General features: G+C 46.8%; 1 protein-coding gene across 1 annotated transcript; it reads left to right on the top strand.

The window, feature by feature from the left end:
• The first annotated feature begins 71 nt into the window (after window positions 1-71).
• On the top strand, window positions 72-16319 carry CHMP1A (charged multivesicular body protein 1A). Its single transcript, XM_038754042.1, has 7 exons — window positions 72-158; window positions 7385-7404; window positions 10609-10686; window positions 12113-12259; window positions 12637-12765; window positions 13014-13201; window positions 14090-16319. Exons 1-7 carry the CDS (start codon window positions 152-154, stop codon window positions 14109-14111), a joined length of 591 nt encoding a protein of 196 aa, XP_038609970.1. The 5' UTR covers window positions 72-151; the 3' UTR covers window positions 14112-16319.
• Window positions 16320-18637: the final 2318 nt, after the last annotated feature.

Genomic DNA, 18637 nt, shown 5'->3' with positions numbered 1-18637 from the left:
GACCCCCGTCACGTGGGGTAAAACATGGCGGCGCCCTGCGCGGCTTCAGCGGGGGGTTCCGGGTGACCGGAAGGAGGAAGGGTTGGGCGGCCGACGTCGTTTTGGTCGCCACCGACGTCGTTTTGGTCGCCCCCGGCCCCATCTGCTCGCCATGGACGGTAAGAGGTGGACCCTCAATCCATCATCATCAATCGTATTTATTGAGCGCTTACTGTGTGCAGAGCACTGGACTAAGCGCTTGGGAAGTCCAAATTGGCAACATCTAGAGACGGTCCCTACCCAACAGTGGGCTCACAGTCTAAAAGGGGGAGACAGAGAACAAAACCAAACATACTAACAAAATAAAATAAATAGAATAGATAGGTACAAGTAAAATAAATGAATAGAGTCATCATCATCATCAATCGTATTTATTGAGCGCTTACTGTGTGCAGAGCACTGTACTAAGCGCTTGGGAAGTCCAAATTGGCAACATCTAGAGACGGTCCCTACTCAACAGCGGGCTCACAGTCTAAAAGGGGGAGACAGAGAACAAAACCAAACATACTAACAAAATAGAATAGATATGTACAAGTCAAATAAATAGAGTAGTAAATATGTACAAACATATATACAGGTGCACCTGGAACCGCCCAGAGCACAGTTCTGGTAAAAACGATTACCAGAACAATTGTTCCGAGATAAATCACTTCAAATCATTGTAAGCTCCTTGTGGGCAGGGGTCATCATCCTCAATCGTATTTATGGAGCGCTTACTATGTGCAGAGCACTGGACTAAGCGCTTGGGAAGTCCAAATTGGCAACATTAAGAGACGGTCCCTACCCAACAGCGGGCTCACAGTCTAAAAGGGGGAGACAGAGAACAAAACCAAACATACTAATAAAATAAAATAAATCGAATAGGTATGTACAAGTAAATAAATAAATAAATTAATAGAGTAATAAATATGTACAAACATATATACACATATACAGGTGCTGTGGGGAAGGGAAGGAGGTAGGATGCGGGGGATGGAGAGGGGGACGAGGGGGAGAGGAAGGAGGGGGCTCAGTCTGGGAAGGCCTCCTGGAGTAGGTGAGCTCTCAGTAGGGCCTTGAAGGGAGGAAGTCAATCAGTCGCCTTCCCAGTGCTTAGAACAGTGCTTTGCACATAATAAGCACTTAATAAATGCTATTATTATTATTATTATTATTATTATTATTATTATTATTATTACAATGGAGATTGAGGCTGGGATCCCCATGTGGGACATGGGCTGAGTCCAACCTGATTAGCTTGTCTCTATCCCAGTGCTCAGTACAGCGTCTGGCACATAGGAAGCGCTTAGCAAATGCTTTAGAGAAGCGGCGTGGCTCAGTGGAAAGAGCCCGGGCTTGGGAGTCAGAAGTCATGGGTTCAAATCCCGCCTCTGCCTGTTGTCAGCTGCGTGACCTTGGGCAAGCCACTTCACTTCTCTGGGCCTCAGGTACCTCATCTGGAAAATGGGGATGAAGACTGGGAGCCTGATCACCTTGTAACCTCCCCAGCGCTTAGAACAGTGCTTTGCACATAGTAAGCTCTTAATAAATGCCATTATTATTATTATTATTATTTAAAAACTGGTTCTTAAGGATGTGTCTGGATGCCATACCAGGCTATTCCCCTCCCCACAGCACCTGTATATATGATTGTACGCATTTATTACTCTATTTTATTTGTGCATATTTATTCTATTTATTTTATTTTGTTAATATGTTTTGTTCTCTGTGTCCCCCTTCTAGACTGTGAGCCCGCTGTTGGGTGGGGACCGTCTCTAGATGTTGCCAACTTGGACTTCCCCAAGCGCTTAGTACAGTGCTCTGCACACAGTAAGCGCTCAATAAATATGATTGAATGAATGAAAGTTTATTGAGCGATTATTGTGCGCAGGGCAGCGCACTAAGCCTCTCGCCTGATCTCGGAAGCTAAGCAGGGTCGGGCCTGGTTAGTCCTTGGATGGGAGACCGCTGGGGACTGTAGGCTCTGACGCAGCCTAGCATCATTCATTCATTCATTCATTCATTCATTCATTCAATCCTATTTATTGAGCGCTTACTGTGGGCAGAGCACTGGACTAAGCGCTTGGGATATCAATCAATCAGTCAATCGTATTTATTGAGCGCTTACTATGTGCAGAGCACTGTACCAAGCGCTTGGGAAGTACAAGGTGGCAACATATGTATAGACCTGTATATATGTTTGTACGTATTTATTACTCTATTTTACTGTATATACCTGTATATATACATATACATATCAATCAATCGCGTTTATTGAGCGCTTACTATGTGCAGAGCACTGTACTAAGCGCTTGGGAAGTACAAGTTGGCAACATATGTATAGACCTGTGTATATGTTTGTACGTATTTATTACTCTATTTTACTGTATATACCTGTACATATATATGCATATACATATCAATCAATCGTATTTATTGAGCACTTACTGTGTGCAGAGCACTGGACTAAGCGCTTGGGAAGTACAAGTTGGCAACATATGTATCAACCTGTATATATGTTTGTACGTATTTATCACTCTATTTTACTGTATATACCTGTATATATATACCTGTACATAAATATACATATACATATCAATCAATCAATCGTATTTATTGAGCGCTTACTGTGTGCAGAGCACTGTACTAAGCGCTTGGGAAGTACAAGTTGGCAACATATGTATAGACCTGTATATATGTTTGTGCATATTTATTACTCTTTTTTACTGTATATATATATATATATATATATATATATATATATATACCTGTGCATATATATACATATCAATCAATCAGTCGTATTTATTGAGGGCTTACTGTGTGCAGAGCACTGTACTAAGCTCTTGGGAAGTACAAGTTGGTAACATATGTATAGACCTGTATATACGTTTGTACGTATTTATTACTCTATTTTACTGTATATACCTATATATATATACCTGTACATATATATACATATGCATATCAATCAATCAATCGTATTTATTGAGCGCTTACTGTGTGCAGAGCACTGTACTAAGCTCTTGGGAAGTACAAGTTGGCAACATATGTATAGACCTGTATATATGTTTGTACGTATTTATTGCTCTATTTTACTGTATATGCATGTATATATATCTACATATACATATCAATCGATCAATCGTATTTATTGAGCACTTACTGTGTGCAGAGCACTGTACTAAGCGCTTGGGAAGTACAAGTTGGCAACATATGTATAGACCTGTATATATGTTTGTAAGTATTTATTACTCTATTTTACTGTATATACCTGTGTATATATATATACCTGTACATATTTATACATATACATATCAATCAATCGTATTTATTGAGCGCTTACTGTGTGCAGAGCACTGTACTAAGCGCTTGGGAAGTACATGTTGGCAACATATGTATATACCTGTATATATGTTTGTGCATATTACTCTAATATACTGTATATACCTGTGTATATATACCTGTACATATATATATGTATACATATTAATCAATCAATCGTATTTATTGAGTGTTTACTGTGTGCAGAGCACTGTACTAAGCGCTTGGGAAGAACAAGTTGGCAACATATGTATATACCTGTATATATGTTTGTGTGTATTTATTACTCTATTTTACTGTATATACCTGTATATATATATACCTGTACATATATATATACATATACATGTCAATCAATCGTACTTATTGAGCGCTTACTGTACAGAGCACTGCACTAAGCGCTTGGGAAGTACAAGTTGGCAACATATAGAGACGGTCCCTACCCAGCAGTGGGCTCACAGTCTAGACAGTGGGCTCACATTCATTCAATCGTATTTATTGAGCGCTTACTGTGTGCAGAGCACTGTACTAAGCGCTTAGGAAGTACAAGTTGGCAACTCATACCCAACAGTGGGCATACGATTGAATGAATGAACAGAAGCGGTTTTGGGTCCGTTTCCCATATTGTACCCTCGCAAGCGCTAACTACAGTGCTCTGCATGTAGTAAGTGCTCAGTAAATATCGATGATGATGATAATAATAATGATGGCATTTGTTAAGCGCTTACTATGTGCCAAGCACTGTCCTAAGTGCCGGGGAGGTTACAAGGTGGTCAGGTTGCCCCACAGGGGGCTCGCCATCTTAATCCGCATTTTACAGATGAGGGAACTGAGGCCCAGAGAAGTGAAATGACTTGCCCAAAGTCACAGAGCTGGCAAGCGGCAGAGTCGGGATTTGAACCCATGACCTCTGACTCCAAAGCCCGGGCTCTTTCCACTAAGCCATGATGCTGATGATGAAGGAAATGCTCTGGGGCAGCTGCCGTGTTCACCTGTTTCCGTGACGGCCGCCAGTTTTCCCCGGAGTCTCTAAAAGAGTATCAGAGAAGTGGGGAGGCTTAGTACAGTGCTCTGCACACAGTAAGCGCTCAATAAATAACTCTCACCCTGATTTGCCCCACCGTAGTCACGTGCAGCGAATCCAACGTCACGTTATTATTCCCTCCATTTTGAGGAAGGTTTGCAATCAATTTTTCCCCTATTTAGAAGCCCGTTTGGTTTCCTTGGTGTGGGTGTAGGTTGTGGTCACAATGTAGTAAAGGGAATTTTATTTGTCTTCACAATCAGTCGTTCAAGAGAGCATCCTTGTTTCCTAGGGGTCAGGTTCTCTAGGTTGTTATGATAAAGGGAATGCGTCAGCCGGCTCTCTTGTACTTTCCGCAGCGCTCAATAAATACCACTGATGATGATGAGGGAAAAACTGAGAATTTGTTAGGGCCTTTTCCCCCCAGATTATTGTTTCAAGGAGAAGGTACAAAAAGGAAAACCCCTCTCTAGAGAAGACAGTTTATTGTTTTTCTAGTGGGAGGGAGGATTGGTACAAGACCTGATTTCATATGCTTGGTTTCTTCTCAGGGAATTATCTGACCTCTCCGATATGGTTAGATATGAGCTGGCATTTGGCATGTTGCCAGGCAGTAATTACGGTGTAGATAAATTTTGCTCTGTGCTAATGTTCTGGAGATCTTTATTTATATTAGCATGCTAGCAGCTCCCTTCGTGTTGGAGCACTGTTTATAGAGACTGAGTATTTTTATGGTGGCCTCTTTCCTCAACACCAGCTCTCTCCTCGACCCCCTCCAATCTGGCTTCCGTCCCTTACATTCCACGGAAACTGCCCTCTCAAAGGTCACCAATGACCTCCTGCTTGCCAAATCCAAGGGCTCATACTCTGTCCTAATCCTCCTCGACCTCTCAGCTGCCTTCGACACGGTGGACCACCCCCTTCTCCTCAACACGCTCTCCAACCTTGGCTTCACAGACTCCATCCTCTCCTGGTTCTCCTCTTATCTCTCCGGTCATTCATTCTCAGTCTCTTTTGCAGGCTCCTCCTCCCCCTCCCATCCCCTTACTGTGGGGGTTCCTCAAGGTTCAGTTCTTGGTCCCCTTCTGTTCTCGATCTACACTCACTCCCTCAGTGACCTCATTCACTCCCACGGCTTCAACTATCATCTCTACGCTGATGACACCCAAATCTACAACTCTGCCCCTGCTCTCTCTCCCTCCCTCCAGGCTCGCATCTCCTCCTGCCTTCAGGACATCTCCATCTGGATGTCTGCCCGCCACCTAAAACTCAACATGTCCAAGACTGAACTCCTTGTGTTCCCTCCCAAACCCTGCCCTCTCCCTGACTTTCCCATCACTGTTGACGGCACTACCATCCTTCCCGTCTCACAAGCCCGCAACCTTGGTGTCATCCTCGACTCCGCTCTCTCGTTCACCCCTCACATCCAAGCCGTCACCAAAACCTGCCGGTCTCAGCTCCGCAACATTGCCAAGGTCCGCCCTTTCCTCTCCATCCAAACCGCTACCCTGCTCGTTCAAGCTCTCATTCTATCCCATCTGGACTACTGTATCAGCGTCCTGTCCGATCTCCCATCCTCTGTCTCTCCCCACTTCAATCTATACTTCACACTGCTGCTCCGATTGTCTTTGTCCAGAAATGCTCTGGGCATGTTACTCCCCTCCTCAAAAATCTCCACTGGCTACCAATCAACCTACGCATCAGGCAGAAACTCCTCACCCTTGGCTTCAAGGCTGTCCATCCCATCGCCCCCTCCTACCTCACCTCCCTTCTCTCCTTCTCCAGCCCAGCCCGCACCCTCTGCTCCTCTGCCGCTAATCTCCTCACAGTGCCTCGTTCTCGCCTGTCCCGCCGTCGACCCCCGGCCTACATCATCCCCCTGGCCTGGAATGGCCTCCCTCCCCACATCTGCCAAGCTCGCTCTCTTCCTCTCTTCAAGGCCCTACTGAGAGCTCACCTCCTCCAGGAGGCCTTCCCACACTGGGCCCCCTCCTTCCTCTCCCCCTCCTCCTCCTCTCCATGCCCCCCACCTTACCTCCTTCCCTTCCCCACAGCACCTGTATATATGTATATATGTTTGTACATATTTATTACTCTATTTATTTATTTTACTTGTACATATCTATTCTATTTATTTTATTTTGTTAATATATTTTGTTTTGTTCTCTGTCTCCCCCTTCTAGACTGTGAGCCCACTGTTGGGTAGGGACCGTCTCTATATGTTGCCAACTTGTACTTCCCAAGCGCTTAGTGCAGTGCTCTGCACACAGTAAGCACTCAATAAATACGATTGATTGATTGATTAATGTGAAAATTTCCCATGGATAGAGATGCATTCATGTAACACAGTGGGGTTCCAATCTTGGCTCTGCCACTTGTCTGCTGTGTGACTTTGGACTAATCACTTAACTTTTCTGGGCCTCAGTTCCCTCATCGATAAAATTGGGATTAAGACTGTGAGCCCCATGTGGGACAGAGACCATGTCCAACCTGATTATCTGGTGTCTACTCCAGCACTTAGTACAGAGCCTGGCACACAGTAAGTGCTTAACGAATACCATTAAAAAAGAAATTCACCCAGAGGACACTCAGTTAATGCTATTACTACTACTAGAGGAGTCTCTTGTCTCATCTGAATGGGGCTGGTCATTTTGTAGTGACTGTTCTATAGTAATGCTTTTTTTAGGCACTTGCCTTTTTGTTCAGTAGAAACTGAGTATGCTAGTGCTGTAGTCTGCCCTGGGAGATAATAGTGAGGCATACCAGCACATTCTCTATGACTCTACCTGGAGTGGGGGTTTTGTCATAATCCGTCCCCTCCTCACTCTCTCAATCATCCATTTGGGGGGAAGAAAGATTATTATTGCCATATGGAGCATGAAAGGGAGTAAAAAAAAACACAAGAACACCTCAGTTCCAGCTGTCCAGTTCCAGTTATTTTGGGCAAGGAAATTATGCAAGCATCTTTAAACAGTCTCTTCTAAATTCCTCAAACTTTTGTTTTATCTCTCTTTACAGATACGCTGTTCCAGTTAAAGGTACGTGCCAAAATGATAACGTTTGCCCCTCGACTCTGTCCTGGAGATTTAAACGGGTGATTAATATACGTGCCAAAATGATAACGTTTGCCCCTCGACTCTGTCCTGGAAATTTAAACGGGTGATTAATAGTATAAATCCCTCAAACCTAGAGCCCCTAAACTCTGGGCTAGTTGCCGGGCAGATGATAAGCCTGTGTGATGGCCATTCAGAGGTGTACTGTTCTGATGACAGAACCAGGAGGAAAGATTATTGAGTGACTTGATGGTTTATTAATCTCCTGCTAGTCCGGAGCTGAGCAGAAGCAGATCAATTGCATAGAATTGCCCATATGAGATAATTTTTATCTTTAGGAAACAGCCACTGCGGGGATTTTCATATCCATTCTTGTCTTTGAGCTTTTACATGTTTCTTCTCGAGTGGGTCTTCCACAAATCCTCCACCATGGTGATTCGTTCACCCTGGGAACACTCTCTCCTACCTGGCTTTTCTTCCTTCTGGTTGAACCATGAGGGACTTCAGCTGCCTTTTCTCGAGTTCCCTCTCTCTTCTTACAACTGCCCCTTCAGCTAATACGGAGATTTTCTGTACATAGTAAGCGCTCAATAAATACAATTGATGATGATGATGATTTTCATATAGAGAGGCATGTATTGGGATCCTCATCCTCGTTGTGGTCAAATGCCATCGAGTCGTTTCCGATTCATGGCGACTTTAGGGCCATGTTTTCTCCAGAACGCGTCAGCTTCATCTGTAGTCGTTCTGGTACGTATATCCATAGGGTTTTCTTGGTAAAAAGTACGGAAGTGGTTTCCTCTTGCCTTCTTTCCCTTGTCCTTGTGCCCCTGGGAATATTTTGAAGACACTTGGGGATAAGGCCAGTAGCTCTGCGCCCCACAAAGGGCTCACAGTCTTAATCCCCATTTTGCAGATGAGATAACTTGAGGCACAAAGTGAAGTGACTTGTCCAAGGTCACACAGCAGACACGAGGCGGAGCTGGGATTAGAACTAACGACCTTTTGACCCGTATTCTCTTCACTCCGCTATGCTGCTTCTCTAGCGTGTGTCCTTTCAGAGGGAGTACAGCAAGGAGAGTGGCCCCACAACTCTGGAAAGCCAGTCACGGTGGCAGCGGACACAGTTTGTCATCTCTCCTGTTGTTATTTGGCTCCCTCGACTCCAGCTCCGATGACTAGTTTTCTTTGAGGGCAGAGACTGCATCTTTTGTCTCCCAATGTATTTTCCCAAGTGCCTTGTACAGTGCTGTGCACCCAGGAGCGTGCTGTTTATTCTGGGCGGCCGTGGAGCGGGAGACAGAAGGAAGGGGAGGAGAGGCTGGCTGTGACTGGCGAGGTGAAGGGGATTTCTTTAGGTGAAAGCCTGCGGCAACGGGGGTACAGTTTGTAAACATGGTTGAAAAGTTTTCAGCTAATGTATTCATTCATTCAGTCGTATTTATTGAGCGCTGACTGTGTGCAGAACACTGTACTAAGCGCTCCCAGCTGGTGTCCATCCACACTGGCCAACTGGCATAAGACCAATCAACTTGATTAGAAACAGTTTGGGCTAGTGGATAGACCACAGGCCTTGGAGTCAGAAGGACCTGGCTTTGATACTTGCTCTCCCATTTGGGTAAGTCACTTCACTTCTCTGTTCCACAGTTACCTCACCTGTAAAATGAGGATTAAGACTGTGAGCCCCACATGGGACGTGGACCGTGTGCAACCTGATTAGCTTGTATCTAATCTAGTGTTTAGTACAACGCCTAGTACATAGTAAATGCTTAACAGATGCCATAAAACAAAACCATAGATATTCCCAGCATTACGACGTGGTTGCACCCCAAAGCCTGGATGAGAGAACCTGATCTTTGAAAATGGCACGAAAAGGAGATGTTTGAGGGATACTACCAAAGTCTTTATTTAACGTGTAATCGTTGAGCGCAGGAAATCCTCTGAAACTCCAAAGTCCCAGATTATAACACCTGTTGAATTGGTGTGACAGACCCAAAGGGATCATAAAGTTTCTTTAATTTGGTGTGTTTAATCACAGATATATGCAATCCATCTCTTCTCTCTTTCTCGGGATACACTATCATCAGTCACCCTTCTCGTATTTCCCACCTGTTCCTTTACAAAGCTCTCTTTTTCATACATTTAGCTTTATTCAGTTGTATTTATTAAGCTCTTACTGTATGCAGAGCACTGTACTAAGCACTGGAGAAAGTACATTACAACATTAAACAGTGACAATTCGTTTTGTAAATTGGGGTGGCCTTATTTCCCTTATCTATCCCTTTTCCTCTAAGATTGTCCTGGATTGTCAATTACTATCAATCAATCAATCAATCGTATTTATTGAGCGCTTACTATGTGCAGAGCACTGTACTAAGCGCTTTAGGATCCAAGATGCGGTCCTGTCCATTTTGCCTGTCAGACATGAAGGCATCCTGTCCGATCCAGTCCCCAATGTGTCCTAGGACAAGTTTGGTTCCGTCTGTTTTCTGTACTCCTGGCCCAAGAGACCACAGAGCCAAAGTTGGTCTTATGCTTTACTGTTCTCCCGGGAAACTGTTCCCCCTTGACTGACTTGCTCACATCATCAGAAGTCCCCGAACGTTATCCCCGCACTTCTGAATATTTGCAATTGTTTTCTGGAAGTGTTCCCGCAAGAGCGTCGACAATTAGGATCGGCAGATGAGGTCTTGCCGCGATCTTCGGAGGGCACGGAGTGAGAAGCAGTGGGGTGGAGTTGAAAGAGCTAGAGCTTGGGAATCAGAGGACCTGGGTTCTAATCCCAGATCCACCACTTGTTTGCTGTGTTACCTTGAGCAAGTCACTTCGCTCTGTGTCTGTTACCTCATGTGTAAAATGGGGGTTAAGACTGTGAGTCCTGCTGTGTTCAACCTGATTATCTTGTATCTACCCTAGCCCTTAGTATGGTGCCTGGAAAATTAGAATATGCAGATCAGTAGGCACTTCATCTTTCCCGTTTTGTACCACACCAACAGACAGTGGATGTCATTAAATATTAGAGAACGACAGCAGTGAGGGACAGCGGAGGCACAGACTGCAGGATTTGGGGATTCTCTTGAGGAAGAGGGATTCGTCAACTCTGGAGACCCAAGCCAGTCTTGCCTAGCTCTGATCTTGTGACTGTTTCCCTCCCAAAACTGAATGTTACTTTCTTTTTTCTCTCCGTAGTTCACAGCAAAACAGTTGGAGAAACTGTCAAAGAAGGCCGAAAAGGACTCAAAGAGCGAGCAAGCTAAAGTCAAGAAGGTGGAGTGTTTCACATAGTCGTTTTGAAACCCTGCCTTTGGGGTGACTTCATTTTGCTTATCAGACCTCCCATTTGGTCACTTAGATTTAATATTAATATTATTAATATTTAATATCCAGGGTGCTGTCGTGTTTCTGGAGTAGCTTTTTTCATCCTAAAAAGGAGAAGTTACACTACACACCCAAGCCGGGCCAGTAACTTGTCCTGTGATTCCGTGGCGAAGGATCCTTTTACCTGATGAAAGTTTGATGGAACTCTTTTCAGCTTTTATGTCTACATTTCCCCTTCCCTCATGCATTCACAATATCTTTTTATTCCATCTTCGGTACCCAAATAGTAATGATAACAATACCTTGGGTTTTTTTAAAGCACTTTTATTTTTCCGAACTGCATTCACACCAAGTGTCCCTTTTTTACCTCACAGCACTGCATCCCTTTGAGAGAGAAAGAAGCAGTTATTATTATCCCCATTTTGGAGATGATGAAAATAGGTCCAGAGAGGTTAAATGACTTGTCCAAGGCCTTACTGTAGGTCAAGGGCAGAGCTGGGATTAGAACCCAGATCTCCTGCCCCTCTCTGATTCCATTAGACCACGCTGCCTTCCAATTGCTCCCTTTGCTCATTTTTCAGCTGATTAATCCTTCCCTCCCTTCAGGAAGCATTTTCTTCTCCTTAAAGCGTTTGCATAAACCATAAACTCTCCCCCTGGGGGTTTTCAGTAACATTTTATTGATAAGTGTTCAATTCGTCCAGACAGGCCCCAGATCTTTGGAAAATCCAGCAGCCGCTTAAGAGAAATTTAATTCAATAAGCCACCCTTTTCCATCTAGTCCCTTGTTGTGCCTTAGGAGAAACTGAGTAGTTGCACTTAGTTCTGCCGGGGTATGTGTCTTCAGTGTGAGGTAAATGTATCTGGGCTCTGCAGGCCTCGTCAGTGAGGAAACTGTGCATATGTGTGTCTGCTCGTGTTCGCAGAACAGGGTGGCACCGCAGTTTGGGTTTCCCTTAATGCGGTTCTTCACGAGAGCCCAACCTTCGTGTTACTGGCAACCCGGGTGTATATTTTGGGTCTCTTGGCCCAGCCATGTGGAAAAGAGTTTTAGGGAGGGCCCTGGGAGTCAGCATTAGTAAGAAAAGATGAGGGCAGATCAGTTTTCCTAGCTCCATAAGGGTGCTTTTTTTGCTAATTTACCAGCTTGGGCAAGTCAAACCCTTGGATCCTTTATGGACAATCTGGTTAGCTCAAGTGTGAATCAGGAAGTATTAAGCTTTCTTGCCCCCCACTCACATGTATTTTTCATTTGCAGATAATTGGAAGAGTTAAAATAGGAATGTTAAGGGCTTTGGCGGGGGTGGGGTGGGGGTTGGGAGCCGAGAAAGAGGTGGAAAAGTAGAAACCCAAGTTCTTCCCTTATTCGCTACAGGCTCTTCAGCAGAAGAATGTGGAGTGTGCTCGGGTCTACGCAGAGAATGCCATCCGCAAGAAGAACGAAGGGTTAAACTGGCTCCGGATGGCTTCCCGGGTAGATGCCGTGGCTTCCAAGGTCCAGACGGCAGTGACCATGAAAGGGGTGAGTGGCCCCCGTGGGCCGGCTGGCTCCCTAGCTCACTCAGCCCTTTCCCTGCCCATTCCTTGGCTTTAGATTCCCTCTTCTCTCCCGGGGTAGGGCAGATGGTTCCTTTCCCGTCCTTACACCTCCTTGTAGGCCCAAATTCCAAGAGCTCCACGTGAGCTGAGGGCCATGAAGAAGTGCTGTGGGCCCTGGCCTCAGCCCCAGGGCTAGCTGAAGCTGATTAGGCCAGTCCTGAGATGAGACTTGATCCGGCCTCCTCCCTCCTCTTGGCGGGGAACACAGCAGGAGCTCTTGATTCCAGAAGCACTTCTGCTGGCATAGTTTGTCTTCATTTCTTCTTCAGTTCCGTGTTTTTCGCTTCCCCTCCCCCTCAGGTGACCAAGAACATGGCTCAGGTGACCAAAGCACTGGACAAAGCTCTAAACTCCATGGACCTGCAGAAGGTCTCAGCAGTGATGGATAAATTTGAACAGCAAGTTCAGAACTTGGACGTTCACACTTCGGTGAGTAACCTGCGGGGGTGGGGCAGGGGGGCAAGAGAGAGAGAAAGACTCTCTCGAGGTGTGTGGAGCTGAATTTCTTGAGTATGTCAGCAGTTGTTATATGAGAGTGGGCTGAAGGGTGATGGAGTTGTTGGAACTGCTAACCGGACTCCCTTATTGGCTTCCAAAAATCAATTAGTCGGTGGTATTTATTGAGCGCTTACTGTGGGCAGAGGACTGTACTGAATGATGGTGTCTCCCCCCACCAGGTGATGGAGGACTCCATGAGCTCCGCTACCACGCTGACCACCCCTCAGGAGCAGGTGGACAGCCTCATCGTGCAGATTGCTGAAGAGAACGGCTTGGAGGTCCTGGACCAGCTGAGCCAGCTTCCCGAGGGGGCTTCCGCCGTCGGGGAGAGCTCGGTGCGGAGCCAGGAGGACCAGCTATCCCGGAGGTTTGTCTCCCCGCCCCTGCCCCAAAATGAACTTCTGAGCTGGAAATCCGGGACATTCCTAGGTGCAGAACTGCCTTTGCTTTCGGTCCTGTGGGTATTGATTTAGTGGTGTTTTCCAGAGATACTTAACCGTACCACTGTCATCATCTTTGGGGTTGGTACTCATTGAACTCCTGCTAAGAAGCATCACTTGGGGAACCTAGGAGTGAATCCCTCAGCAATGTAGAGGGGCTCTAAAGCAGGCGTTAGAGTAACACCGGAGAGGGGAGCAACACCCTGAAGGTCACCCTTGAGTTTTCCCTTTCCCGGTCCCAAAACTTTTCTAAGTAAGCCGGCTTGGCTTTCTAGCCATCTTGGTGGAGGTTAATGGCATTCGTTGGCGGGCCGCTCCAGAATAAAGGCGAAGAAAACAGGAAGCTTAAAATGTTCTAAAGAGTCTCTTTTGAGGAGAGTCCGCCTACCAAAAGAATCTCTGAAGCTTTTCTTTTTTTAGTGCTCACAGTGGACGGTGATTTTTCTTAACACTTTTAGCGGGACCAGTTTCTGATTCCGCCACTTTCCCGACGTTCACAGGGACGGTCTGCGATCATTTCAGCCCAAACTGAAAACTCCCCTTTAGCCAGAGGACTTAAAGCAGTGCCCAGTTTGCACAGTGGAGGCCCATAAGAAATTCACTCCAGTCCCCTAATGCCTCAGAGCTGTGTGCTCTTTTTTCCAGGGTCCTGCTTCTAATCCACATGGCCCACTTCGCTCCTGTCTAGTTCTCTGTTCAGTACTTTTTGGTGTAACCGTAGACAGCGGGGGGGTTGTGACCATCACACTTTCGTTCACATGACCATAATTCCTTCCGTTGCCCTCCCCTTAGTGATTGTGTTCTGTTTTTTCCAGGTTGGCTGCCTTACGGAATTAAAGTGTATCCCCGGCCCGACGGACTGCTTTCCCCGCACGGATCACGCACTGGAAAGGGAGAGGAGGAAAGCTGAGCTGTGTCAGTTTTTCCTCCTCACCCCACTGTATCTTACCCCTCCTACGGCACTGCAGAGAGAAGCCACCTCCCGGCTACTCTTCCGTCGGCTCCCTCTGACTCCCGCTGCCCTAGCTGTGTGGGAGTCGTGTCCTTCCCGTGGGTGTGGGGGCCGTCGGGCATTGTCTCTCTGGCCGTGTCCAAAAGTTTGGCAGGAAGGTGCTGCTTCAGGGGCCACAGGCAGCTCTGCTTCGGGTGTGGGTCGGAGGAAGCCGGACAGGACTTGCATCCCAGCCGTCTCGGCGTTCCCAAAGGAAACCAGTACCCCCTTGCATGCCCAGAGGAACGCTCGATTTAATCCAAACACTACCGGCAGACTTAGTGGGTGTGTGGTAGTTCGGTGCTCGAATCTTTATGTTCCCAGTGTATCGAGTGCTAGGGCTTTGCTTCTCTTTGCCATACGGAATCGAATTGGCCTTTTCTCAGACAGCTGGTAATTGGGCAGGACTAAATGCACCGCGGTTTTCCTTACTGCTCCGTCGTGCCATCGTTTTGGCTAAAAGCAAAGGGCAAGTTTAATGAGCGGTTGAGGGCCGCGGCCTCTGGGCTAGAAATGATCTGTTCATTGGGGCGGGGTTTGGTGGTGCTCTCAGCGGGGTGCGAATAGAGTTCATGGGTCTTGTCGGGGTGGGGCTTGACTTTGCCGATGTGCCCAGAAACTGAATGTCAAGTGCCCGCATAAAACTTCCCATCCCGTGGCCTTTTTTAAAAAAGAACCATGTGCCCTCAAGAACTGAAAGTGGCCCGCCCAGTGGAGCTGGACCTTCTGGGGAATGGCCAATTCTTGGACACAGTCCGGGAGTGGACCAACCAGTGGAAAAGCTAATAATTATGCCCTTTCGTGCCTGGCTGTCATGGACCTGTGTTTGTCCTGAAGCCTGTGCTTTGGGAGAGGCATCATTTGGGATTCAGACTTCTCTCCCCAAATCGGCCCCCTTGCATCAGATGGTACTTTCTCCTCCCTCTAGCCACAATTGGGATCGTCTGTGGATTTGTAATAAAAAGGAAATCCGTGGGGAAAATGAGTATCTATATATAAACGTATGGGTTTACCCGAGGCCCCTTCTCCCTGCTCAATCAGGGAAAGCACAAAAGCTTTCTGTGTCTTCAGAACTTTGCCAGTAATCTGTAAGAAGGTTTAGCCCTCCTGTTTTGTGTGTGCTAGACTGTTGACTTTCCACTTTTCCTTTCAGTGCAAGAAGTAGTCTGGTTAGGAGAACAAATGAGGGGTGAATGGGGTTGTCTGTGTTGTCTATTTGATTTTGCTAAAGCTGCTTTCAGGCTGGCTGTAAAAGGAATATGGGCATTTCCTAGGAAATTGACACTCTTCTCTTTGAAACCAGCTTTTTTGGTTCGGCAGAGGGACAGGCAGTATCAAAGGCCAAGCTTTTTCCCAACCCCCATTCTGCTTAGAATAAGCTAAGAAACATCATCACATAGACTGATGCTCTTAAGGCATGTGTCTTAGTTCAGTTGCCTTTTCCCTCCTTCAGAGTCTCAACCAGGGATGCCACAATGTCTCCAGGAACTCACACTCACGTTGGGACTGATATTCTTTGTACGACTGTGGTGTCTAGAAGTGTATGGACATCTTGACTTCTGACTCTTTCCTTTTGAACGTTTGTCCTTGGGACCCTGAAATGGTCTGTGTGCATTGCAATAAGGAGCCTCCTTTGGGATTCCCTTGAGAGCACCGGACTTCGATTTTTGAGACCGAACCTCGTCCGTGAGGAAGGAAAAAGATCTTTCTGTCGGATGAATCAATCGCTTTCTTGGGCAGGCACCTTGCAGCCATCCAGAAAGCAATGCAAAGTATTACGGGTGAAAACTCCCAGCACAGCCAGAAGATAAACAGTGGCGGAGCAGAGATGCAGCCTCAGTTGGCTGATGTCGCCCGTGCTGTAATGTGGCCCCTTTCAGACGTGGCATCACCTGGTGGCATCCCCGCAGCCAGAGAGGTGATGGGACCGTCCACTCTGTTCTCCAGTTAATGGCTACCGAAGGATCAAGCTTGTTTCGTTGGCCCTTTGTATTTTAAATCAATACTACTTGTTTCCTAAAGTGCTGTTTTAAGTAAACTCGTCCTAAAAACTGTGTTGGTTGTAGGGCCTCGGGACCACTCTCAGGGTGGGGTCCGGCGGGGTCGGGGGGATAAGGATGAGCTGCCTGGGAGAGGGGAGCAGACCAGTTCCTGAGGCCTTGCCTCCCGTGCTCTGAGGAGGCCCTGGTAGGGAACATCTTGTGTCCCCTGGAGCCCTTGAGCAGGAGCTCTGGAACTACGCTTGTGTATTCTGCCATAATGCAGAGGGGACCGGCATCTGCACATAGGACACAGCGGGCAGGAGGGTATTGTCGGAACCATTGTCTCGCCCCTAAAGGTTTTCTTCCCTCTTCCCCAAACCCTCTCTAGAGCTTTCCCCCAGCAAGGTATAGAACAGCATGGAAGTTCCCCTCACTTCCCTTCAGCATTGTTCTGCCCTCACGGGCTTCCTAAAAGAGCATCCCGGAGTGGGAATCTAAGCTCTGTTTGGTCTCTGGGGTGTTGAGTGGCTTTTCCACCGAGGGAAAGGGGAGTCTCCCTTTCCTCTCCCACCCACCGTCAGAATCGTTCAGGGGACGAAGGTCACCTGCTGTATGTGTCTAAAAACAGGCAAAAGGAACTGAACTAGAACGTCCCGGCGTTGTGGGTGGTGAATTTTGAAAGGAATCACCAAAGGAAGATGTAAATTCCCTCGTTTGTGGGGGAGTCTTCCCGAGACTGGTGACTGGAATCCCACTTGCAGATATCGGAGCTCTGCACCGGCTTGGGACACCACTCCAGGCCTGAGGCGAGGAGCCCCATCAGGTTGGGACTCGACAAGTTCCAGCTTGCTTCCACCTGTTTCCGCCGTCCCAGTAACCACTGTGTGCCTCTTGTTAGGGCTGGAGGGACTAATGCACAGGGCTCGGGCACTCCGGCTCATGCGGTGTGGGCCTTTCTGAAGTTGTCCTCCCAACCCTGTAGGGTAGCCTTGCGTGTTGTGTATCCTTTCATTGTAATCAGAGCCGGCCAGCCCCCTTGATCAGCTCTCTTCACGCCTAATGGGAAAAGCACAGGGCAGAAAGGTTTTCACCCTACCTCTACCGCTGTCTTGCTCTGTCACCACGAACAAGTCATTTCGTATCTCTGCCTGTCCCGTCAGCCGAAAAACGGGGTGATAACTGCCCTTCCTCCGACTTAGATTGTAAACCTCGTGTGGGTGAGAGACTCGCCTGATTGTCTTGTATCTACCCAAGTGCTTAGCACGGTGCCCAGCACTTAGTGCATAATAAATTCCCAAACCACCCAACGATAACTATCTGACTCTGATTCTATCCCACCACCATTTGATCCTTCCCTCTGTCCCTGGAATTAGAAAGTGTAGTTGGGATAAATCCACCAGAGGGTGGACTTTGTCCACCAGAAGGACCAGATCAGGCGGTGTGGCCAAGGTCGTGGATGGGCAGGATTGGTTTGAAAGAATCAGGTCAAAAAACGTGGTTAACTAGCCTACGGTGGTAATAATAGTAATAATAGTGCTACCTAAGGTAATAATAATATTAACTGTGCTATTTTTTTTAAAAAAGCGCTTAATATGTGTCAAACCATTCAAAGTGCCAGGGTAGACACAGGAGCACACATAGCGTTCCCAATCTAAGTAGGAGGGAGAACGGAGATTCAATCCCCATTTTACGGATGAGTAAACTGAAGTGCAGAGACAAGTGACTCACCTAAGGTCACTCGGCAGGCAAGGGCAGAGCTGGGATTAGAACCCAGGTCCTCTGATTCCAAAGCCCGGGGTCTCTCCTCTAGACCACGTTGTTCCTGCTTTCTTAAGGCCCGTCTGGCATTCAGGTGAGTAGATAATCCACCAAGTGATTTTTTTTTTTTACCATATTCTTCCTGAAAATTGGAAAGAAGGGAGAACATGGACAGCTAGGAGAGGTTTGGTGCTTGTCTTAGTAGGTAGAAGTGCTGAAACCTCTGCTCTGAAATGTCAGGAAGAGAAATGGAAGCAGAGAATGATAATAATAATAGCATTTATTAAGTGCTTACTATGTGCAAAACACCGTTCTAAGCGCTGGAGAGGTAATGCCACCCTGCTAAGGCTGCAGGACTACTGTTAACTTTTCGGAAGCAGGGGAGGAAAGTGGCTCGGCCCAGCTCGGGTAGAAATGCAAAGAGGGCAAGACTGAGAAGGGAATCCATATTCCCCAGTATTCCATTCCCTAACACTTGATTGCTTCTTAATGATTGTCTCAACTGTGCCCCTTCCTCTCATTCCTTGCTCCCACACCTCCCCCTCAACTTTTGGGGGCATTCATTCCATCGTATTTATTGAGTGCTTACTGTGTGCAGAGCACTGCACTAAGCGCTTATAACAGCTCATGAA

This window comes from Tachyglossus aculeatus, chromosome 11 (genome assembly GCF_015852505.1).
Source record: "Tachyglossus aculeatus isolate mTacAcu1 chromosome 11, mTacAcu1.pri, whole genome shotgun sequence".
Lineage (NCBI taxonomy): Eukaryota > Metazoa > Chordata > Mammalia > Monotremata > Tachyglossidae > Tachyglossus > Tachyglossus aculeatus.
The sequence above is the reverse complement of the archived record's forward strand: the minus strand, read 5'-3'. Positions and strand labels throughout refer to the sequence as shown.